The 24670-nt window shown below is 41.3% G+C and overlaps 2 protein-coding genes across 4 annotated transcripts in view; both read right to left on the bottom strand.

Annotated features, from left to right (window-relative positions):
- LOC311007767 (tropomyosin alpha-1 chain-like) overlaps nt 1-8519 on the bottom strand; it is a gene marked incomplete at both ends in the record, with an annotated part of 69749 nt that extends 61230 nt beyond the window's left edge. The window contains 9 exons of one of the 3 annotated variants that reach the window (XM_084001084.1): nt 2826-2904; nt 3541-3610; nt 3867-3929; nt 4064-4139; nt 4274-4344; nt 4828-4945; nt 5385-5518; nt 7751-7876; nt 8296-8519. In XM_084001084.1, coding sequence (XP_083857210.1) covers nt 2826-2904; nt 3541-3610; nt 3867-3929; nt 4064-4139; nt 4274-4344; nt 4828-4945; nt 5385-5518; nt 7751-7876; nt 8296-8409 — 851 coding nt within the window. Of the gene's footprint in view, nt 1-2821; nt 2905-3540; nt 3611-3866; nt 3930-4063; nt 4140-4273; nt 4345-4827; nt 4946-5384; nt 5519-6333; nt 6466-7750; nt 7877-8295 lie in introns of those variants that run through there. The other 2 variants (XM_084001083.1, XM_084001085.1) reach the window with 2 other exon arrangements.
- A 4428-nt stretch (nt 8520-12947) lies between these two features.
- The window catches only part of LOC311008115 (talin-2-like), a 69774-nt gene continuing 58051 nt past the window's right edge, over nt 12948-24670 (bottom strand). Inside the window, exons 37-47 of the mRNA XM_084001550.1 lie at nt 23788-23971; nt 23477-23602; nt 22068-22184; nt 21667-21852; nt 21367-21474; nt 20764-20869; nt 19929-20053; nt 18065-18253; nt 17790-17972; nt 17323-17448; nt 12948-15838 (exon numbers count right to left, since the gene is read on the bottom strand). Coding sequence (XP_083857676.1) covers nt 15710-15838; nt 17323-17448; nt 17790-17972; nt 18065-18253; nt 19929-20053; nt 20764-20869; nt 21367-21474; nt 21667-21852; nt 22068-22184; nt 23477-23602; nt 23788-23971 — 1579 coding nt within the window. The 3' untranslated portion in view covers nt 12948-15709. The remainder of the gene's footprint in view (nt 15839-17322; nt 17449-17789; nt 17973-18064; nt 18254-19928; nt 20054-20763; nt 20870-21366; nt 21475-21666; nt 21853-22067; nt 22185-23476; nt 23603-23787; nt 23972-24670) is intronic.

Raw genomic sequence — 24670 nt, 5'->3', positions numbered from 1 at the left:
AAGATGCACAGGATACAAACAGACAAAGCTCTAGACCAGGTTAATAAACAGTGTTAGACATTAGCTGGATATCGTTGCAAACCTCATGATCATTTCAGCTCAGTTCTTACCCACCCCAACCATAACAGAAGTTAGTATTCAATAAGTAAATATAAATCCTGAACTCTGATTCCACAGACTCAACTTTTTGTTGATATGTAATCTTAAAAGCATTTTGTAAATGATAAACTGAAGCTATAGACAGGGCTGTAGTCACTACAGTATGGGCTGTTTTTAGGGCTAAAGACAGGTCTGAGCCATTATTTTGATAGCTTCTTCTATAGTTCAGTTATAGATTTAGTATGAAGTTCAATCACACAGTTTCAGATTGACATTAATGTGACCCCATATTTGAATCCTCCATGAAAAACTGTTATTTTCACTGTGAAGTCCTAGTGCTGTCCCTCCTCTGTTGCTCACCTTGAGGTTTCTCCATTTTTCCCCGTTAAAAGGGTTTTCTATGGAGTTTTTCCTCAGTCGATGTGAGGGTCTAAGGGCAGAGGATGTTGTTGTGATGCCATGTAAAGCCCTTTGAGACAAACTGTTTGTAAAAACAGGCTATACAAATAAAACTGCCTTGCAGTTGCTAGCAGTGTTTGCATTGCCATTTTACTTTCTTGCATTGGTGCAGGCCAGCAGCTCTGTCCAAATTAACATTTTCCGTATGACTTCCAGCTACATGAAGCTACAACTCACCTCGAGTCAACCTGCAGAACTATGTACTCTAATGGTCAGCACTCCATCCACACTGCTACACACCATATATTATTCTCCCTTCCTAATTTATAATTTATTAACAGGGATAATGAATATTACATTTCTGAAAACATGCCAGCTAGTCAAAGGCTAATTCCCACCTGTAACCTGTCATTTGTGTTATAATTTAGACTAAAGTTTGTTTATTTAAAGAGTTAATACTCATTAAAAATGTTACATATCTGAAGTTCTGTGAAGCTAGGTCTGGGATGTAGAGACTATTGATCATTTTTCTGATGCCTTGCACCATTTAGAGCCATCCACAGCTGTGAGGCCACAGACGGCTTTCAACTGGATCCATGTGCTACAGCCCTGACAATAACTGAGAAATTACATTAAATTTCTGTAGTCGTTTATAACCTCAGGTTGTCTGACCTCTGAAACGGCCGTTGGAACATGCATAACATGAAAATCGTGTATCCCCGTTCGTCGAAAGCATTGCTTGGTTTTAAGTCTTGTGTCACAGACAGTTGCCAGTGCTGGTCTTACGTAACAGCAGAAGACAATATGCCTAGACATCAGAGTTTCAGAAAAATTAAAGCACACAAGAGCCCGTTCAAGCTTACGCCTCGTTTAAAGCTACTCTCAGTTCATTGGTCAGAAGACGGTTTTTCTCAAGCTGTTTGTATAGATGGTCTTGACAGTCAGAAAGCAGGTAAGAGAAAAGGGAAAGAGACAGAAGGCAGGTTAGTACAGACGATAAGAGTTAGTTTTGCTTTGAAGCTCATCACAAAACTACTGTCAGTTTCTATTTCAGCTGGTGGAACAGATTATCCAACTAAATCACTCACTGTCTTTGTTTTTCTTAGTTCCAGCAGGTCTCACAAGTCCTGGTGTCAAACATTAGTCACACATCACTAAATTTATTTCCAAATACTACACCTTTCTTTTCACCCACAGACACCAAGGATAGCCTGGGCCGATGAATATTCCACAGTGAAACTTGATGACTTTTGGTGCCAGGACTTAAGCCGAGCTCGTCACACTGGAAACAATTACCCTGCCTACCTAAAATGTGTTTGCTGTCATACCAAACTCCATGTGCAGCTGCAACTTTAACTACAGGTGTCTCCAAATCAGCTAGGACTGAAATATAAGGGTGTACAAATCTAAAAAGCAAACCCTAAAGATTAGGTCAGGATGTACGACTCATTAAATTGAAAATCTCACAGTATTTCATGTGAACACTTGTTTGCAGAATTGGTGAACATCTCATCACTATCATTACACTAATCAGCAGTTCTCTTGAAGAGAAAAAGGAACAGTGAATGGGAGAGGAGCTTCAGAGTTTATTCAAAAAGCTACTCGACAAAATAAATTAAACACAGAGAAGACAAAAAAATCAAAAAAGAAAAAGATGGGGACAAATGGAAATGAAGAAACATCGCAGGAGAAAAGGGGGAGGGCTGACATAGATGTAAGAATGTTTATTTTACAGAATGCAATACGGCTCAAAGGTCTGTATGAGACATGGACAAATGGATGATGGCAGCAGCAGCCCACTGTGCAGTAGTGACGGGGCAGTAAGGAAATACAGAAACAAAGGAGACAGAGAGTTGGGCTGCGCTGCCCAGGAGAGTGATGATGATGATGGTGCTCAACCAGCCTCTGGAGTGAAGGGTGAAAATATTTAGCTGTGGAGAAGAAAAGGAAGAACAAAAGTGTTGGAGGAAGAAACCAAATGGAGGAATGGAAAATAAAATGGCATGCAGAATCAGAGGATGAAAAGGGATGCAGAAGAAAGCTAGAAAGTTTTAAGGCAGTAAGCAAAAGTAATGAGTGGATGTGAAATCTAGCATAAACCTAATAATAAATACCTATTAAAGCACGCTTAGTTCACATGCAAAACAGTGTTATACAAGTAGGGAAGGTGGATTAAAAAAATAAAAATAAAAAAATCGATCTCCTCTAGTGAATAAAAATCACTGCACTCAAACATACCACAAGAGGGAGCTATTGTATATTGGCTAAAGGTGTTAGGGGTGTCAACATCCAAGGCACTTAGCAGAGACAAGCATGTGGTGAATTACATGGAAGTCATGTCGTTGAGGGCGTGGTCCAGCTCCTCGCTGATGGCCTTGTACTTCAGTTTCTGGGCATACAGCTCATCTATTGAGTGGCGATTATTATCAAGTGGGAGTGAAGGGATTGGCAGTGAAATAAGAACACAGAAAGAATAACAGACAAGTCAGAGAACAGAAGTCGAAAGGAAAAAACACAAATAGGAAATAAAAAAGGCAGGACATAAATAGGAAGGACTCAGTGCACGGAACAGCTGCTGATGTTGTGTCAGATTCTTGAGGAGTCACTGAGAAACTGCCTCACATGTTCCATGACCCTGTGAAGACCGCTCGCAACTCGCCGGCCTTAAACAGTCACTACACCAGAATGCCACACAGCATTGTGGTGAGAAATGTTATTGCCGACATGAATAATATCACGGTGGCCTCTGTGGATCACCGCTTTGTTTTGTCCACTCTGCGGTAGACATTCAGTCTGAGGACTATTTAACGACCTGCTGACCAAAATAAATAAACCTCACACTGCACCAGCATCTACAAAGAAGATGAACTTTTTTTTTCTCCTTCATGAGTGTCCCTTTGAGAAAGCTTGTGCTTATTTTGCGATATAAAGAAGACGAGGTTACTTTTGTGTGGACTGGTGGAGGAGGTACAGTAACAAACAGCCCTTGCGAAAATAAACTCTGTAAGTATGTAAAGAAAATCAAGTGGAAAAGATTCATACCCTCAAGGTCATCAATAGTCTTCTCAAGCTTGGCGACTGATCTCTCAGCGAACTCAGCGCGGGTCTCAGCCTGAGTGGAGGAACACAATCAAACATTAGCGATACCCATTAAGAGGTTTGCATTACTAGCCTCAGCCATATAGAACACTTAAAGATATTAAGTGCTGTGTAAATAATGATGAGTATCACTTCTAATCAAGAAAATATATAGTAAGCACTTCATCCAAGTGACTGAGTCAACATCCAATCTCCATTGTCTTTTAAAAAGCTCTGCAAAATACCCATGAGGAAAAAAAGTACAAGATGCATAATTCCATTTAACTCACCTCCTTCAGCTTGTCTGTGAGAACCTTGATCTCCTCCTCGTACTTGTCCTCTTTCTGCGAGTACTGTGGTTGCATACAAAGTGCAGCGTTAGTCGAACGTATCACAGTGTTGATACCAGACAGTTTCCCAGTGATTTCTGGGGTTTATCCTGTGGATAATTTGCCGTTGAGTCCTCCTGGACAGACAGACGCCTTACCTTCTCTGCCTGAGCCTCCAGAGACTTCAGGTTGTTCTGCACGGTCTTCAACTCCTCGTCAAGCTCAGAGCATTTGCTATTGATTTATATTGTGGTTGAACAAAAAACAGGAAGACAGAAAGAGGTTTTGTGAGAAAACAAAACAAAACAAAAATTTCAAATCTGTGGCTTTAAAGAACTAATGAAGGGGAAAGGGATGGAAATGATTACCTCTCAGACAGCTCAGCACGCTCCTCTGTACGTTCCAAGTCGCTCTCAATGATCACCAGCTTACGGGCCACCTGAAGTCACAACATTCAAAGTTTAGTCCCACCCGAGTTTGATACATCAGCAGCACACAGACACAATCAAATTCCTTTCTAGTTTGTGTCTGAAATAATTCGTTCACTACTCGCTCATCAACATACATACAATATCCAGTTGCTATCTTTTCTGTCAGGGCACGCACAATGCATGATGTATGTTGCTTGTAACCATTGGTCGTGCACTACGTTTCACAATGCATTGTGGGATACTACAAATCCACATATATCCTATAGAGTCTAATAAGTCTCACTGCACGTTCATACAGCAAACTCACGGCACAGTGGGCTATACAGGAAGTAGTGCGTGATTTAGACACAACCCAAACCTATGACTTGGTACCTATAATATACATCTGACTCAGGATAGAGCCATTGATGGTAGGTGTTACATTAAAGTCAAAGAATTTAGAAAACGCTCAGCTCAAAGTTCACAGTGCAGTGAACAGCTGAGAAACTTGCCTCCTCGTATTTGCGGTCAGCCTCCTCAGCAATGTGTTTGGCCTCCTTCAACTGGATCTCCTGCAGCTCCATCTTCTCCTCGTCCTTCATTGCCCTGTTCTCAATGACCTTCATGCCTCTGTAGGAGAGAAAAGGGTATGGAGTGTAAGTGCCAACAGCTGACCAGTGTTTAGTCGTAGTGGCATGGAGAACAAACTTCTCTCTGTACAACTAAAAGTTTTCTCTTTGAAAATTGATTTCTTGAAGAAATTAAGAGTAGAGCACCAGCAGTGTGATGTCCTATGGTAGTCTGAAATACCAGGAGGGCCACACAAGCTTCTGCTTAACTTGAATTACTATCTGGACGATATGTCTGGATATTAAACATGTTCACATGTTAATGTCTGGCCACTGGTGGCAGCACTGAGCCAAATGTGAATAGAGTAAACTACAACAGCATGAATCACATGATGAATCTTTGATATTTAATACACTGGACATCAGCGGATTCTAAATCCGCTATGAGTTGAGTGTGTTGACCGAGTGGTGTCTTCCTTTTCCAGCTGCAAGATACCCACCTCTCACTCTCGTCAGCAGCCTTCTCAGCCTCCTCCAGCTTGGTCAGGGCTGTGGCCAGACGCTCCTGAGCACGGTCCAACTCCTCCTCAACCAGCTGGATACGTCTGTTCAGTGAAGCTACATCACCTTCAGCCTAGGAGAGCACAACACCACCACAATCATTTAGGCTCAAATCAAGTGTCCTCTGCACACTGTTTAGCTGTTTGTTGGGGTTTTTAATGTTTTCTTGCAGGGTTACCACATCCTCAACCCATCCCAGACTGACTCTCTGTGGAGAGCAGCATGGGCTTGGTCATGATGAGCTGCACCCAGCCCAGGAGAGGGAGGGAGGGAGGGAGGGATGCAGGCTCCAAGATGCACATTTTTACACACAGGCTGAATGATTACTCGTATTTCTGTTCTTTTAAACCTAACATGTTACTAGTGCATTAAAGAAATTCTGTGATCACTTATCGACCCCATATTTCCCCTTCTCTCTCTTTCAAATCTGCAGTTTCCTGTCGCGCGGTGATTTATTCTTGTCGCATAAACAAATAAGCTACAGAGCATCATGGCTACACCTTGTGTGTTTCAGACGGTAACAAAAGCAGCACCCCGGGAGCGGCAGTTTAACACGTGAGGGCGGTTTTATCTGTGGACACCTGTGGTGGTGGCGTTGCTGCTGCTGTAACGTTAGCCTGCTTGTTAAGAGGCGGTTTGTTTATTGTGGATGTAGCCGGGTGGAGTCCTCTGTGTTCTCCCCCTCCTCATCCCTCAGCCTCCACATCCCCGCAGCGGGCTAACACCCAGCATGTCTAGCCTACCTGATACCTGACTGTATTAGAGCAGACCCGGCCGCTGTCTGTCTGGGCCTAGCAGCACACACCACGCTTTTTGACCAGATTTACGGCTAATGCCACCGGCAGCCTGGGGACTAATTGCCTTAAATCATTAGCAGCTGCGGCTTACTGCTTCCCTCGCGCTCCTCTCCTGGTTCAGTTCCCGCTGTAGTAGCGCCGCCCGTTCCTCCGCCACATCGGCCTGCTCCTGCAACGACTTGATTTTCTTCTTCACAGCTTCCAGAGAGCTCCCACCGGCCATTTTTCGCGTTTGTTTTCAGTCACAGCTAAACTAGGTTTTTTTTTCCCTCCCTCTACTTCTTTTTTTCCTCCCTCGGCTGTGTGCAGGCTAATCCAACGCAGACGCGCGCACACACATACATGCACACACTTGAAGATGCGGCGCGTTTGATCCCTGCCCCCACCGCCTTTAATCAACCGCTGATGAGGATTGGGACGTGCCACCAGCCCCGGAAGTGCTGAGTTTCACACGCAAATGAATAAAACTGTCAAACAAATCGAAAAATATATTAATTGTGCCGGTGTCAGCTGTTTTTTCAAATTCCACCCATGTCATTTCTTTGTATTTTTTGCCAGTGTTATTGCTATCTAATTCCTGATCTTTTTTGAGTGCATCCCCTACTGGTAAATTGAGCTCACCCTATCAAAGCCACTGCTCCAGACATCGCGCATTAATTCGGTCATCAGAAGCAATGTAATCATGATTGTGTATATCATTTAAAGTCTGATTATTAACAAAAGATACACTCACACAAATATGTAACATAAATGTATTATTATTATTTTGTTGTTTTTGTTTATTTATACATGGCATCTTCAGTGTGCAACTGTATGTTCATGCATCATAAAACCGAGTGCATGTTTGGTTTTTTGGGTTTTTTGTCTGTCAACAGTCTGTTTTGTAATTTTTGTACTTTTATTTTAGCTACTCTCACCTGGCAATCTTTAAATCAAACAATCAAGTCCATGTTAAGGATAAGTTAAATTTAGCATTTCTTTTCTCATTTTATATCTAATCTGGTAATGTTAGTGTTGTTTACGCAGTTGGCCCTGGATATGATGTAATCAATTAGGTATAATTGGTGTAACATTAGGCGCAGTCAATAAAGTGGTAATTTCATCGGGGCTGGACAGAACTGCTGAGTGACAAGTGAAGCCAGTACAACCACAAATCTGTCAAGGATTGTGCAGGCCAAAATTTGCTTGTACAATGTCCGACTGAAATCCTACACTGGCCCTCAGATTCGTCCAAATGACTGTGGAATGTCCTGCTAAGCCATCGAGCTGTGACCTTACCATATACAGCACAAGAGCTAAATTTAACTAACTATATATTCACCCCAAACACCCCCAGGCCTATCATAATTGATTATTACATAACTTTATCATTAGAGTAAGTCTGTATGAGTGTTGGTAATCTTAGTTTCCTGGGGAAACCCATGGGATTGTTCAAGGTTAAACCATTAGGCAATAGTTGCCCAAGTGGAGCTTCTCCACCTGTCTGGGGGCTGTCAACTCAAACTCACATCTGTGGCTTTCTTCTCAGCGAGCTCCAGTTTCTCCTGGGCATCCTTCAGGGCCTCAGAGTACTTGTCCAACTCATCCTCAGTTGCCTTCAGCTTCTTCTGCAGTGCTACCAGGTCATCCTCAAGCTGGGACACGGAAGACAAGATTTACATACATGTAGAAGGAAGACATCCTCACTGTTTGTAGGCCTAAATAATTATATTAACAATTGTTTGCGCGATATAAACAATATCAGTTATTTCCAAAATCATATTAGCACATGCATATCATTAACTATTTTAGCTAAATATTAACTAATAAAAATGACATATAATAAACAGTAGATATAAAATGGAATCTGATTTTGCCTACTTCTTGTAGTCCAAATGAAAAAAAGAAAAGATGTTGTTGTGTTTTAATTTTAATCTTGATTTAAATCCTATGATGCCACACATCGTAATCCTCAGAGACAGGTCACTGTTGGAAACATGCCGCGCAAAGGCGCACTGTCCCTTTGGCACTCGTGCGTAAAAGCACCAGAGCAGGTTTCACGGAGGATGCCGACCTGTTTGCTCCTGTCCTCAGCTGCCTTCTTGTCTGACTCGGCCTGCTCAGCCCTATCCATGGCATTTTCCTTGTCGAGCTTGAGCATCTGCATCTTCTTCTTGATGGCATCCATGGCTGCTTATTGTCGGAGGTGTCCGCAACAACCAAAAACAAAAGAAACTGGATGAAAGGATCGGAGCGTCTGAACCACGCCGAGCGCCAAGCTGGAGTGCGAGCTCGCCCTGGCCGTAGTGAGTCAAATATGTATATTGGCGGGGCAGTTACTGGACACCCAATACCTTTTTGGAAACAACTGCAGCTGTTTGCCAACGCTGGACCTGTCTTTTTTCTGAAACGCTTCACTGATTCGCTCTTCCGAGACATTTGACCACTTCTATGACTATACATGGGGTGAGGACGTCAGGAGGTCACTCCCCCTCACACCAAGACGTCCACTCCAATTTCTAACACCCTCCAAGTGACAGGCAGGAAGTGGAGTGTCAAAACTCAGAGAGGTAGTAGCTGCTCTGATGGGGGTGGGGGGTTATTGGTAGAAACATGCTGATTATAATGACCTAATTATCACCCAGGAAGATACATGTGAGCAAAGAGCAGCTGGGATATAAGTAGACCACTGTCTTATAGTTATTTTGTCTTTTTAAATGTACTTATGCCATCATAAAGGATTTCAGACATTATTTGGTGAAGCATGTCTCATCATATACTCACAACAAATGACAACATTTTAACAATTTGCTAAGGGAATGAATTGTCATAGCTCCCTCACGCACGGGAGCTATTCATACAAAACAAATATATCTGATTGGTTAAGCTGCTGTGAAAGTTCCTCTCCCTCTGGGGTGTCATATTAGCCAGTATGGCTTGTTTGTCTTCCAGGGATCATTTCAGCGCCCCCCCCCCCCCCCCCCTCACAGCATAGTTCAACATCCGCGCAGCAATCAGATAGGCTTTGCTCTCTGCAGAGGTATATCATCGGGCTTGTCCAACTACTCTCTCAGTTAATACATGCCTGAGAAGTATTTCTCAAATGGGCCGCAGTGGGTGTACTGGGGTGTACAGGAGGATAGAGAAGCTCTGGCATTTCAACAGCCCCCTCGCTGCGCCTCTGCGACAGTTCACGGGGCCACTGGCACACACACAGCTGTCACACAACCTGTGGTCAGGAGTATAGCAATAATAGTTTACTGTCCACAACTGTAATTAATTTTTTCAGTCTGCGAGAGAAATTGTACCCTGGTTGGGAAGAAGAATGATGTATCATTTGATGGCTGAAAAATGAGAACTATTTAAAAAATAGGTTGATAGCTTACTCTGTATAATACACCAGTGTTATGTAATACAATGAAAAGTACTGTCTTCTTGTCCATAAGATGTAACAGTGACTTCTGAATTGTCATGCCATTCCTACCCTCACCAGAGCTCACTTTTAGAAAAGGGGCATTAACTTTCTTTCAAATTAGATTAGTTACTATTTTAGTTCCTTTGTCAAAGGAATTGGGAGGAAGGACACAAAAACAAAACAAAGAGCCCAGTCAAACCAAAAACACCTCAGTATGAAATCTTCCATTAATCTCCTGCACAGCTAAATACATCTTGATCTAATTCTAATTCTAAATAGTTTGTTATTTGCAGTTTCTATCACAGTTTATTTCAATTATATTCACATATCATAATTGAAATTCACTTCAATTGTTCCATTATTTTCTGTATTTGTTCTTTCATCTCTGTGGTGGTCTGGTTTGATATCCTCCCTGTGGTGCTTTTTTTAAAGCAGTCAGCTGTCACTGTGTTGTCATCCTGCCATGTGTTTTGTGGACTGTTTAACAGCCAGCCAGGCATTCAAGTCGTATACAGAGATCAGAGAGGCTCATGGCGCAATCCATGTCACCCTCGCACCCAGGATAGATAGAGAGATGGATATCACCACACTGTACCTGTCCAACAATTAATGATTTACTAAAATTGAATTTCACTTAGGGCCCTATGGAATTATAACAGCAGTTAGCTACATGAGATTTTTCCATTTTTTCCTAGGATGTGTGGGTCTTTTGTTGTTGTTGTTGTTGTTGCCATTTTTATCTGCAACAGAGTTCAATGTCCTTGTGATTCAAGACCATTTTCAGACCTGAGTGAATCTGCTGAAACTGGCTGTTAAATCAAACTTCTCATCATTTCACATCCCCTGTGTATTCCACAAAGGAACTTTCTGCACAAAACTGGGAAATTCTTATACTGAATGATAGCTAAAAGATAAAGATGAATCCTTTCAAAGAAAAAAAATCCTTCCAACAGAGAAGGTGGTGTTGTGAATCTAAGTTAATACTGTATCACAGACAGACGAGATACCTGAAACAAGTCTCAGTATTCCTAGAATTCCCATCATGCAGTGAAGTATTTGGCCCTCTGACAATGATGTTGTATGTTGAGTTTAAAGACCTCTGAAATTTGATTTCATTAGGTGACCATTGTCTGTTGATGGCTGTGCATGCAATACTGATTTATTGTTATGAGGCAGCCATAAATCTAAACACAGTTCTTGCTTCTGTGATGGATCACATCTCAGCACAGTCTGTGATGCCCCCTTTACATGAGTGACTGCTTTAATTCATGTCATGTTGCCATGCCAAAAGTATCCAACAGTTTGTTTAATGGTTTAATCAAACTTTATAATGTCAGACCACAAATAAAAGCAAGAGCTGTTTGAACAGTTCATTACAAATGCATTGAGAAAGCTGGGTGAGCAGACAGAAAAACTGGAATTGGAATTTCTCACTTCCTCCTTAATAAATGAAGCTATGGAGGAGAAATAATGTTGGCGTTCCACCAAGTCTTCATCTTTTCCAGTGATTCAGCCTAATCGAGCTCATCATAATGGTTCAGCTGTGCAGCAGCTCATGCGTGCGAGGTCATGTAAAAACATCAACATGATGAGTGTGTCGAGCCTCTGTGCGCAGTGCTTGTTGGAGTATGTCACTGGAGTGTCATTTTCTCTCAGTGGAGTAACACGGCAACAACAACAACCACAGTTCAACGCTGATCTTTTTTTATCCAAACAAAATTATGATGAAGGTTTTGGGAGTGGCTCCAGGTACAAGTGGCTGAGGAGAAAGAAACCAAGAGGCAGGTAATCTTATATTGTACTTCACAGTCTAAAGTGGATAATGTAACTGTATGGCATGCTGCAGTCATCAGTAACTGTACCTGCTTTCTGACTTTTATTATAATTAGATTTAGGGCATAAAAATAATAGATGAGCTGTCTTCTATCAGCTGTTTGTCCACATTAATTTAAATGCCCTCGTCCTTTTAGGCAGGGTTTTTGCTCCCGCTCCATCCCCCCACCAATTAGCGAAGTAAGTGTAACAGGGCTTCTTGTTACAGGCCAGATCCAAAAGTCACAGGGAAAATGTTAATCCACAGTCAATGAGATTTAGATAGTTTTAGCACTAAAAACTGTCTTCACGAGAAAATGTCAGAAAATGGATTCCAGGTTTAAAAGCAGTGCTGGGAGCAGCTGTGCCACTGTAATTGACATTGCCTCCTCAAATTTTAGTGCCAGACAAATTTAGCACAGGTCTCAGTTCATAGCCTGGACTCAATATAGCTTCAGGTTTAATGCTGACTCAGAAATGCCATCTCGTCTTGACACTAAACTGACACTTAAAGAGACCTTGTTCGTTTGCCAGGACTCACCTCTCTGTTATCCACTCCTCTGGACAAGTTGCATTGGTTCTACAGTATACCCTGTAAACTGCTGCTGCTGCTGCTGCTGCTGCTGAAACATCATGGGAGAAAAATAATGACATGGTGAATTCAATTATTCAAGTGTTCAATTTTCTTTTGAACATCTTTATTTGAATGTTGTTTCAAAGTTGTTCTCTGCAGCAATAAAACTGTCACACATGTGAGTCGTCACAGTTGTGGGAATCAAACCTCAATACATAGCCTATTGTGTACCACTGGTATCCACAATGTGTTTGTGGCATGGTTGGTCAAAAACTATCAAGTATAGAAAGTTTTATTAAACATCAAGTCTGGTTCTTTGTCTTGTTTGATCAGATATTCACTATCGGTGTCAGGTGTAGTAGGCCTCGTGATCTGACATCCTGCTCTAGAGAGTGAAATCAAAGTAAATCAATTCTAAATGTACCATAATCAACCCGTACAAAGGCAAAAACATGCAAGTTTTCCAATCATAGAATGGAAACTGATTCAACATAGCTAAAAACCCCAAACATTACAGTGAAAATAGTAAGGACATGACCTCGGTGTCCTCAGTGATCGTTACTGTGGTCACAGACATTTGATCTTGGGAGGGATGTGTGCGCTTCAAATAACTTACCAGTAACAAGTATGTATCAAGTATACTTGATGATAATACACTGGAATTGTATTTATTCCAAACATGAAGAAGGAATGATGGGTCTGGGTAGATAAATTCATTCATCTTTGTGCTTTTAAGAAAAAAACACATTTCCATTGGGTGTATTAGTGCTCAATTTCTTATAAAGTTAATGGTGATCTGAAATTTGATAAAACTGCAGATGATGATGTGTGTGTGCATGTGTAAAATAATAATACGCACTTGTCTGCAAAAGAAATAAACAATAAAAGAGAAATCTGACACACTGAGTTCCATCGAAATGCTTTATTTTCAGTGAATACAAAAAATAGTTTTATTGAGGCCAGATAAATATCTTTTATACTGTATGTTATCGCTCATCTTTACTGAAGTAACTTCATAATTTTATTTCTGTTAAGGGAAAAAAAAAACATATACAGAACACTTCAAATACTCCACATCATTGAAATGCGTCACAACATCTTAATGGTGACAGATATATATCGAAATGTTCTCATCACATTTATCTTTCACAGAGGTTTAAAAGCACGAGAAAAAAAGCCCACCCATAAAATGTAAGTGACTTCATAACATACAATAAAGCGGTTGACAGACCTGAATCTGTCGTAGTTTAGAAGCACTGTGGTACAGTACATGCCCATGGAATGCAGTACAAAAATGTGTTCATATATATATAATATACATACTGATGGTACATTTGAAACGGCAACACATTTTTTGACTGGTGGACAGTTCCTCTGTCACCCCTCCCTCCACCCCCAAAGGCCTTACATGTGGCAGAGAGAGGAAAAGAGAAAGATAAAGGGGCTGCAGTTGGTTCAGCACTTAAAGAGGAACAGCACGTTGACAAGTGGGACAACAAATGTTAGAAAACCCACGGACATGAACCTACATTCCCAAATAAATTGCTTGTCCGGTACCTTCTACTGACTGATGAGGTGATGCTGTCACTCAAGCAGACCAGACACTGTATGTATGGGCTACGGACTAAGGCACTAATAATAAACACTACAGACTTGACTGATAAGTGAGTGGATCCCATCCTCACTCACAACATATAATGCCAGAAAACACTTGTGAATTCAGTCTGTTTTTAGCTGTCTGCTATGACAAACCGTCTGTCCGTGGAGGTCAGGATCACTCATTGCATCCTTACAAGTTTGACTCTGTTGCCGTCTAAACAAAAAGGGATGCAACTGAAGCGCAAAGCCATGCATTTTCACAGCAGGACCTAATCTTACAATATACTGTCCTTTTAATTATGAAACACAGCCCATACAGTAAGACAAGGGAACCAAACGCACAAGAATCAAACTCAGTAAGCAAAAAGGGTTCATCTATTGCAGCAAGTGTAAGTAGAATATCCAGTGAAGTCACGCAGAGCACCCTTAAATTCAGAGAGAGATGAACGGAAAAGGAAGGAAACAGATTGCACTGCAGTGATTCGTGTTGTCGTCACTTCACCTTCATTTCATTTCTTTTGATTTCAATTCTCACAAGATGTATTTGTTAGAATGAGCTTATTGCTAAGGTTTCTTTTTCTTTCAGATTTGCAATTTCACTGCATCCCGAATTTACAGAACTGGAGGTGAACTGATGTAAATATCAATCGCTTGCAGTGATTGAGTATTGCTGGGGGAAAAAAACCCTGTTTTTGTGAGTCTAATCAATTTCCACCAATGAGAGAGTTGATAATCAAAAGGAGGGAGCAGTCACAACCAGAGAAAGTGCACAGGTGGCCCTGCACAGCTTTCTACTGATTCAAGAGGTATTTACTGTACATGTATTCTTCATCTGAATGATGTTGTAGCCAATTACTCTACATAATGTACTCTATAGTTCAAAAGGAAAATCAGCACTGAATTACACAATATCATCTCATATTATTACTATTAGTTTGCAAGGTGCAAGGGGAATCAATACTGCCCCCTTAAGCACCATCCACATTATTGCATCATGATCAAATTGTGGTTACACAAATTGTGTTCTCTGTACCTGACATAATATGAAATAAACAAAATAAACATTTGGGAAGATATCTGACTGGATTACACATGCCTGAAAGCAAACACAGGCTTCCAGACATGAGCCGTCCTGTATGGAAAAGAATCCGCATGGCTACGGAACAATGGCATGTACCATATATCTATCGGTGTAGACAAAACACATAGAAAGTGTTGCAACTTGGAAAAGACATCAATATCAACATAAAACTGACAAGAATGAAAGCAGAGATGCTTGTATCGCTGTCTACATTAAAAAGGACGTTTCCCAAAATCAGCTCTTCATTGTTGAAATTTACAGCATGGTCCGAAAACACCAATATGCAAAATCCTACCATCCTTCATATTAGGGTTAGTGACCACTGAACTGAAGTCAAGACAGACCACAGTCATGTGATTGACATGGTTAAAACAGAGATCAAAGGTACCAATAGGAGCATAAAGGCCAACATTCATACAATATCAGAGCTGTAATCATTTTGCTCTCTTACGTACAGTAGAGCACAGTACAGCAGTAACGACTGCTATCCTACATGAACGGCAATACAATCAATTCTTCATCTTAAAAGTTTATGAACTAGAGCTGAATTTTGTAAAAACAAAAAATACAGAAACTATCTTATGGACGAACATGAGAGCATATGAGCTGTACCGTTTGTCATCAGCATGTCACATTCTGGTTCAGGTTACATCTGTCAAAAAGTAGTTATGTCACACATGAGGACAAGAAGCAGTTCTTCAGGCAAAATCACCACAATCTTTATGTTGCTTTCAGAAAGTAGTCAGTTCCACACAGTAGTATTTCAAACTTGCTTGTTGCTGACTCTAAGACCTTCCTGCGTGACATGGACTCCGTCAACGGTGTTCACTGCAGACTTGGGCTTCACTGTTTTTTTTTTAATATAAAGTCTCAACACATCTTAAGTTGCTGTAGGCCACATACCTTCAAGTGTGGCATTAAAAAGGGCACAAATCTGCAGACAAATATGTTTATGTGCTCTTCACACTGCTTTAGGATTGTGCAGCAGTGACGGTGAGTTTGAGTAGCTAGTTGTCATCTTCTCGCAGTTCGCTGGGCAGGAACTTGTACTGTTGCTGTCTGATCTGAGCCAGTTTCTTCCTGGCTTCTTCCAGCTCTCTCTCCTTCCTCAGCATCTCCTCCTGGGCGGCAATAATCTGGACAGAAACACAAACAATAGAGCAATTTTAGACCACAGATGATGACGATAATAAGTGAGGACAGACAATTCTTTAGTGTTTCGGTTCTTGATGTTTTTTAAAGATTATTTGGGGGGTTATTTCTGTTTTGATTTACAGCAACAGTAGAGATACATATGAATGTCAGGGGAAAGAGAGGGACTAATATGCAGGACAATGCCCAGACTGGACTCCAACCCAGTCCACTGTGGTAAAGTCTCAACTTTCCGACATGGTTTGTGGATACTTAAGTGTAATATAATGATACTATAATATATATTTAAATGCTCATTTCTCAAAATTGATTGACAACTGACAACAGCAATCACTTCTTTTCAAAGTTCCAGTTTCCCTGCCGTGTAAAAGAAAATACATCAAAATCATTGTAAGAAATGGTCAACAGGGGAGGAATGCATTCTTCTTCTTCTTCTTCTTCTTCTTCTTCTTCTTCTTCTTCTTCTTCTTCTTCTTCTTCTTCTTCTTCTTCTTCTTCTTCTTCTTCTTCTTCTTCTTCTTCTTCTTCTTCTTCTTCTTCTTCTTCTTCTTCTTCTTCTTCTTCTTCTTCTTCTTCTTCCAAGGAAGTCATATTTCCCATGGGCGAAAACTCACCAAACTTTACAGAAACATCCAAACCCATGCCAGATTTACTCAACTCCAAGGACATGTGAACAACTGCAGTCAATGTGAGAGTGGAATTTTTAAACATCATATTTTCTCTTATGAAGCAAAACACTTATCATTAAAAACAAATCACCAACATTTCCATGCTGTCAAGATGCAATTTATGTATTATCAGAGTTTTGTTTAGAATTTCTGACATTTTGACCATTTCATCACAACAGCTGCCCGGGCATTGACTCCCTGAGTGGATAAATGAAGCTACACAGCAGGTCTCACTAACAGCTAATTAGCTTAGCGAGTTAGGAGCTGGTTCTTGGTGTCAGAGATTGTGAGTTTGAGACCCAGCAAGGGTGATGATGATGATGATGATGATGACAGATCAAAATGTCAGATGTCCTCAACATGAAACACAAGACAGTTGTACTGATGGTGGCATCACAGCAAGCCTCTAAATTTAAAAATCCAAATAGCTTGGACTGGACCATGTGCGAAGGCTCCTAACATCTTAGACTCATAGTAGATGTTTGACAAATACATATCAGAATTTTACCCCAAAAACTGATTTTTCTTTTTACTGTGGTTTCAAATCTGCCTGCACGACAGTGAATGGCTTACTCAATTTGTGAAGCCACTGTTGAACTGCCACTTGTCAATTAGCTCAGTGCGATAGACAACGGTCTTTAGTTCCATGGGTTGTGGGTTCAATCCTCAACTAATGCAAATTGAACATTATAAGGTCAACTGGCCTGTCTTCCTATTCTCCTCTTTGTTGCTCAGAATTTGCCTAAACTTGCCAAAATTAGCCCGGACCCGACCCATTGCTGCGCAGCAGCTATAATTACCTGTGCTATTCCACCCACAAACTTTGTCTTGACCACCACACTGTCTTCATCTGATTTGTCAAACGCTGCCTTCTGGGCGGCCCGCACCAAGTTGTCTGATGCCTTCTTCACAGCATTTCCAGCAATCTATGGGCAGAAGAGATCCAATGAGAACAGCAACAAGTGGCAGCATGAAAAAGCAAAAATGAATTCAGATGATAATTATTGTAGTTATGATGCTATGTGAAAAGCTGTAGTAAAAGCGAGTAAATATGAACAATACTGCATGAGGGATAATCCTACAAATATAGCTGGGCATCAGGCGCAAGAGCACAAGGCTACTGAACAGCTCTTTCCCACAAGCTGTGAGGCTTTTAAACAAAAACTGAACTTTTCTAGATCTCTGAGAAACGTTTTCTCTTTTTGTTCTTACTTTGATAATAAAGTTTGATTTGATTTGATTTATTATGACTGTGTCTAAACTGTACCTGAAGTCTCCTCATGGCCTCTGAGTCCTGGTCTGCCTTCACTTTACAGGCCACCAGTAGCTGGGCAGTGGAGGCTGCCACCTGTTTAGCCGAAGAGATGAGCTTCTCCTCGCTGGCGTGGCCCTGGACCGAGGCGTTGGCTGCCTCACACAGGTTGCTGGTTGCTGCAGCTACCATACGTGCCTGATAGAGAAGATTGGAGAAAGTATATCGTTTCATTTTTGCAGAATTGCACTTCACGCCGTAACCTGCATTGAAATGTCCGTTATACTCACAGCAGAGATGAGTCCCTGGGACCACTGTCCGTCATCCACAGCGTTAGCAGGGATGGAGCCCACTTTGCCCTGAGCCACCAGCTCTCTCTGGGCAGCTGAGGCCGATTTGACCAAAGCACTGGTGGCTGCAGCGATGGACTTGGCTGCCTCCAGGATCTGCTCCTCAAAGTTCAGCGTCTCATCTGCTTGCTGAGGGAGGAGAACACCAATCAGTCAGATAAGGTGAGGCAAGTAAACAAAAGTGTTTCAAATTGACTTTTTTTTTTAAAAGGACTTTGTCTGGCTTGCAAAAGGTTACCACCAATTTTCTGTTGTCCCAGCAGTAATGATAAACATAGAAACCAAAATAACCCCCTCAAAGCCTCACAGAGCCAGAAACACAGCATCTTATTAAAGTGCAACAGCTGAGGAGGCGCTAGACGTAACCGGAGAAGAAACAACAATCTGCACAAAGATTATCCGTCAGTATTATCCACCTAATCACTCTCAGGTCTGCCCATTTATTAAAACGCACACACATACACATACACACTCACACTCTCTTTCAATGCACAAACACATTCACACCACAAGTCTGTAGACAGAGCGGGACACTGTAGCAATATGTTTGATATATAGTTGGGACTGAATAACAACCTAATATATCAAACATATCAGACAGAGCCCTGCAGAGAAGGCCTCCTGTGGTGGGGGCAGGCAGGGAGGGGGGGGGGGGGGGGGGGGGGGGGGGTTAACTGGGAGCCAGAGGAGATATATTGGGACAAGCTTTAGCTACAACTAGCGCAGATGGATAGATGACATGGCAATTGCGTTGTATGGAGGATGGGGATTTGGCTGGGAGTAATGAGGAGGTGGGCTTTATCTTAGGTTGAGCTTCACCTCAACAATCAGCCACAGTGGTACGAATAAAGAGGTAACACTTTGATAGACATGGATGGCCAATGAACGGGGAAAAATGTGAATGACTGGAGATGAGACCCTAAATCAAGGATAAAGATAAATTGGTGGGAATATGTGTACAAGGAGGAGACAGCACAAGACACTGAGCACCCTCTCTGTGAACGTCACAACAGAACGTTATCATTTTGTTACTGTGAAATGGCACAAACTTGAAATGTTATGATGCCTTCGTGTAAACCATAAAAAACAACAGAAGTTCACACAGAGAGGGCATCAACACAGATAAGGGCAAGGTTCAAGGCTTCAACATACACTGTGCAGTTCAAAGACATCTAGGGGGAAAAAATCCAAATCACACCAGAGCTGCCTCTCTTGTTCCAAAGTAGAGCTATGTGCATTGTTTATGTACAACATAATATTAATTCAACGCTCAGAGTTGGTTGCATTCATTATGGGATGTGTTGATTTAGCTTTAACTTTCACTTGACTGAACTTTTGAATGGAGGACTTTTGTATTTGTACTTTTTACATTGTTTTAATGGAAAACACAGCATGAAGTCGTTCAATTAATTACTAATTCATTAAATAATAATATTATAACACTAAATGAGACTAATTTAAGTATTTTGTGATTGTAATAATATTCTTTTGCAACTTTTACTTGTGTAAGAGTATTTCTACATTGTGATATTACTGTTTTTACCGAAGGTATCTGATAACTTCCTCCTCCCATGGATACAGTTTAATAACAATTGTGATGACAACGTGTTTTATGAAATCCAACTTCATTATGACAATTTTCTCTTCTGAAACAGATCAAGGCCTTGTAGTGTCAAAGTATTACACCGTCTTTATTTCAGTGAAACTCTTGTAAGAGCAATTCCATGGTGACATCATTATCTCTTCTTTCACTTGTCTACTGGTAAGGTCCCAGTGTGAGTTATTAAGTCATGTATCCACCAACCTTGGGCTTGGCTCGGGGTTTGAGCTGCTCCAGCTTCTTAGCCGCTGCTTCGATGGATGCCGCTGCTCCAAGCAGTTCGGTTTCTGCAATCACCGTCGGGTCCTCGGGGTCCACCCACTCTGAACCTGAGGAATGTGTACACACATGTGATTAAGATTAAGATTTCAATGTGAAAATGGGATTTTAAAAATATACTTCACAAGGCAGGGTGTCGACAGAACATGCCTCACAACAACAACGTGATCACACCAGGAAAAAAAAAAAAAAAAAAAAAAGTGACACATTTCACCACATCCCATGCATAGCTGATGGAGGCCACAAACTGCCACGCACTGCAATGAAGATGGAGTGATTTATATCAAATGAGATTGCACATAAAACAAAGCGTGATGGATGGAGCTCGCTGTATGTACTGGAGAAGCCTGAGAGCAGCTGGATTTCACAACGAGATTACATGAATCAGTGTTAGCGCTGAGGAGAGAAGGTGGTGAACGGCTCACAACTGGTGAAATCAGTCACAGTACAGAAAACGGAGCTAACTTACCTCCATCTGTGGCAAGAGAAGGAGGACAGGAATATTACCAAAAGTTCGTTTAAAAGGAATGTTTCTCTGTTATTTTGTGAAATTATAAATGGGAAATTCTTGTCTAGATGTAGTAGTCTCCTAGTGGGGATTATAAACAATGAGAGATTTTGTTGGAAGCTTAATTAGTAAATGAATAGAAAAGTTAACACTTACTGATGCAGATTTGAGTACATCACATATATAGATCATCAAAGGAGAAAGTGTGTGAGCTGAGGTGTCACTGTATGTGTGTGTGAAGGGTGTGTATACCTTTCATTGCCTCAGCGGTTTGGATGAGCTCTGTAACGGCTCCTGCCACCCGCTTGGAGCAAACTGCCAGCTGCTGCTTCTGCTCTCCAGAGGGCCTCTGCAGGACCTACACACACACACACACGTACGTTAAACACAGATGCTTTTTGCTTGAAAAATACTGCACGACTCAAGACAGTCATTTTATTTCATTTTGAATTAATGAAAATCATGGGAACGATGGCATTAGAAACAAACAATAATTATAATTCTTTTAGACTAACGGTAATTTAATTACATCTAATTGATTTAATTAGACACTGCCCCACACACAAAGAATTATTCAAACCCACCAAACTAGACTGAATTTGTTATCAAATAAATTTCTCAAGATAGAAGCTCAAGAAGAATCGGGATGAATTAAAAAGAACCATATTTGAAATATTGCATTTTGAATATTTCAGTTTCATTTAATTATGCACTCCTATTACACATAGTTTCATGTGTTAGGATACTTTATTATGAGAATGAAGCAATCAACTTAGTGGAATGAAGCTTAAAACATTCATCATTTCATATGACAAACACAAATGATAAAATCCTCTGACACAATGTTCAACCTACCAGTAGCACTTGTTCCAGCAAATCAATGTATCCAGTAGTACACTCTCTTCCATACATCAGTGCTCTGTTTTTCACCTCCTCATTCACCTCAGGATGGTACGCTGCTTGCTAAAAGACAGAAACACCCAGAAACCAAGATTCAACAGGATTATAAACCTTTACTTCTATGAATTATGAAAACACATAAGACGCACTCGATATTTTGGGGGGAATAAACAAAGTGAGTGTCCCATTGTTTCTTATGTACATACATTACATATACGTTAATTAACTTTTCTGTTGGGAAGATAAAACAAGAACCTTGCACGTGGTTAGCATGTCTGAAATGGCTTTGCGGCTGAGGTTGGCCGTATGGATGATGTCCTCCTGCCGGGCTGAGTTCCCTGCAGCCACTGCTTTCGCAGTTGCCATGGTGATGCCCTTAGTCATGCGAATGAACTCCTCAGGTGTGGTCGTCTTGTTGGGAGCATCCTTGGACTGAAAGACCTGTGAATAATGAAAATGGTGGTGCGTCATTTGACAGGCAGTGCAACAAGTGAATGGCACACAGATAAAAACTGCATCTCGTAAATATGAACAAACCAAATCGGTTCGACCTCTTGTCAAAATATCTGTTAAATCAAAGACACCAATCATCAATTACAATTACTGTTGTCCCACATCGATTCATATACATCTTTAACTCCCTGCTGTGTCCTCACCGCCAATTCCTGTTTGATGCACTCGATGGTGGCCTCCAGGGCCCTGGTGCCCCGGGTGGCCTCGTCCTCCACAGCTTTGACCGTCTTCAGCAGCGAGGTCACGTTGGTCACCATCACCTTCGGTAAAAGTACAAAATATAACAAAAATGTGAAAAATACTGATGGAATTGCAGTGTTTTTCAACAGCAATAGGGCGAGGTCACTAAAACACTTCTTTATGTCAATCACACCAAATTCAACTAGGTTAGATCAACAGACCCTAATGCTCTGTGTTTGCTTTTGCTGGAGGCTCATAGGCCTGTCAGGGATGTGACCAGTTGCTGTGGTGTTCTGAATGATTTGTTACCATGTCAACCATCCCCGCAACATCTATTCTCATTACCATGACAATGTTAACACAAGCAGAGAGGTAGTAAACAGACAGAGATGTCTACTTTATTTGCAATCCAACAAATTTAACACAGACCTGAGGACGCTGCGATAATAACCCAATAATGACATTTGTATCATTATTTCGCGACCATACCCATCTTATCTAATGTAGTACACGGACAGTGAATGGACAGCTACCTCACTGTCAGGATGAGGATCTCAGATGGCGTCTTCTGTGTTTAGTTTTTAAGGGTGCACTACATCAAACTGACCAATAGGGGGTGCACAGCCACCACACAGAAGAAAACACAGCTCTCAACACTGGAGGCAATAACGTTATAAATGGTTTACAAGATTTGTTTCACCTCAAACCCTAAAATTGTATGTGAGGCATGTAATTATCTGAAAGGCTCCATGACTCACTGTGTACAGCTGAAGACTGTGAAACTGACTTTATTTTCTTCTTAACTTCACAGCTTGAGGTGGTAATGAGCAGTGAGCAGTGTCATGTTCAGATTATGAAGTGTGGTTCGGAAATGTTACACTGCGTATGTGTTGGAGAAAAGCATTCAGTTGATTTATCCCGGTTAGAGACATCCAAGTTTCCTGTCATCCTCAACGTTTTGCTGCTTATTTACATCACCGAGATTATTCAACTCATGTGAGAACAGGGTTTCATAAGAACAGGAGTCCTGCTGGAGCTGATTAATGACCCTGCCTGAGGAAGGAGGAGGATGTCTGCTACACATACATACTGCAGGCGGAGATATTGATTTTCATTGAAATCTTGAATGGACCTTTTTTAAATCAGTTACAAGAGAAAACAAGACTATTATCATAATTTAATGATATATTTACCACTTAGGGAAAAAAAATAGCATTAATGATTTGTTTTCTTAGAGGTATATCTTACTGTAAAGATTACTAAAGCAGAAAAAGATGTGCACCATATTTAACTGGATCCAAGCACACTGGAGTCCTTTAAATTAGATGCCATAGATTTTTTTTTTAAATTGCAGACTCCCTGATCCCCTCACCTTGGCAGCGCTCTTCAGCTGGTACATGGATGGATCATCTGCTGCTTTGCCAGCGGCACACTTGGTGGCACTAATGAGCTCAGCCAGCGCCTTGGCCACATCTTTGACAGCATTTATCAGAACCACCTAGAGAAAGGACACACAAAGAGACGCACATTTATCACAGTACATTCTGGAACAAAAAAAAGAGACAAAACTACGAAAGGTCACCGCCATTCACGGCTCACTCTTCCAATAATTTCTCGCGATAACAGACGCGTTGAATAAAGGACAAACAGAGAAGAAATGGAAGAGAAACGGGATCGGCTCACCTGTGTCTCCGGGTCGTCTGAGCCAATGCTGGCAGCTCCCAGTTTGACAACATCTGTGAGCTGGGTAATGGTTTTGGCGGAGGACTGGGCGGCCTGCGCCAACTTGTCCTGACCGGAAGCTGCACCGGACACCAGCATCTTTGTGTCTTCGACCAGAGCTTTGGCCGTCTTCAAAATGTTTTCCCTGAGAGAGAAGACAGAAATGTTCCCTCAGTCACTGAAGCCGTTATGTAGATGTCTTACTGCAGCAGCAACAATGACTGCTAGTGGTTTTGAGTCTCCACCAACCACTGAAGTTGCAGACAATCTCACAATCCGCCCTAGTTTATTAATATATAAAAAATAATTTGGTAAGGCTAGAAGCGCATATTATTCATCCTTAATAGAAAAGAATAAGAACAATCCTAGGTTCCTCTTTAACACTGCAGCTAGGCTGACTAAGGACCATGGTGCTGTTGAGCTATGCCCCCCCCCCCCCCCCCCCAACTCTCAGCAGTAATGATTTCTTAACTTTCTTTTAAATATTAGAGCAAAGTTGGCAGTAGCACACTACAAAATACAGTCTCCTTAGAAGCACTTGACCAGCTTCTCTCCCCATTGACCTGTCAGATTTAACTTCTGCAATTACCTCTTCTAAATCATCTACATGTCGGCTTGGCCCAGTTCCAACAAGACTGCTCAAGGATGTTTTCCCCTTAGTTAACATTTCTATGTTGAACCAAATGAATCTAGTCACAGGTTATGTACCACAGGCCTTTAAGGTGGCTGTCATTAAACCACTACTACTGAACCTTCTCTTGACCCAGATGTATTCGTTTTTTTTTACAGAAGTAGTAAGAGTGTGCACACTCAAAAGAAGGAAAAAGTCTGGAGGTGCTCGGCC

This window comes from Trachurus trachurus (assembly GCF_905171665.1).
Source record: "Trachurus trachurus genome assembly, chromosome: 3".
NCBI lineage: Eukaryota > Metazoa > Chordata > Actinopteri > Carangiformes > Carangidae > Trachurus > Trachurus trachurus.
Note: the sequence above shows the minus strand (reverse complement) of the source record. Positions and strands in the feature narration are given on the sequence as shown.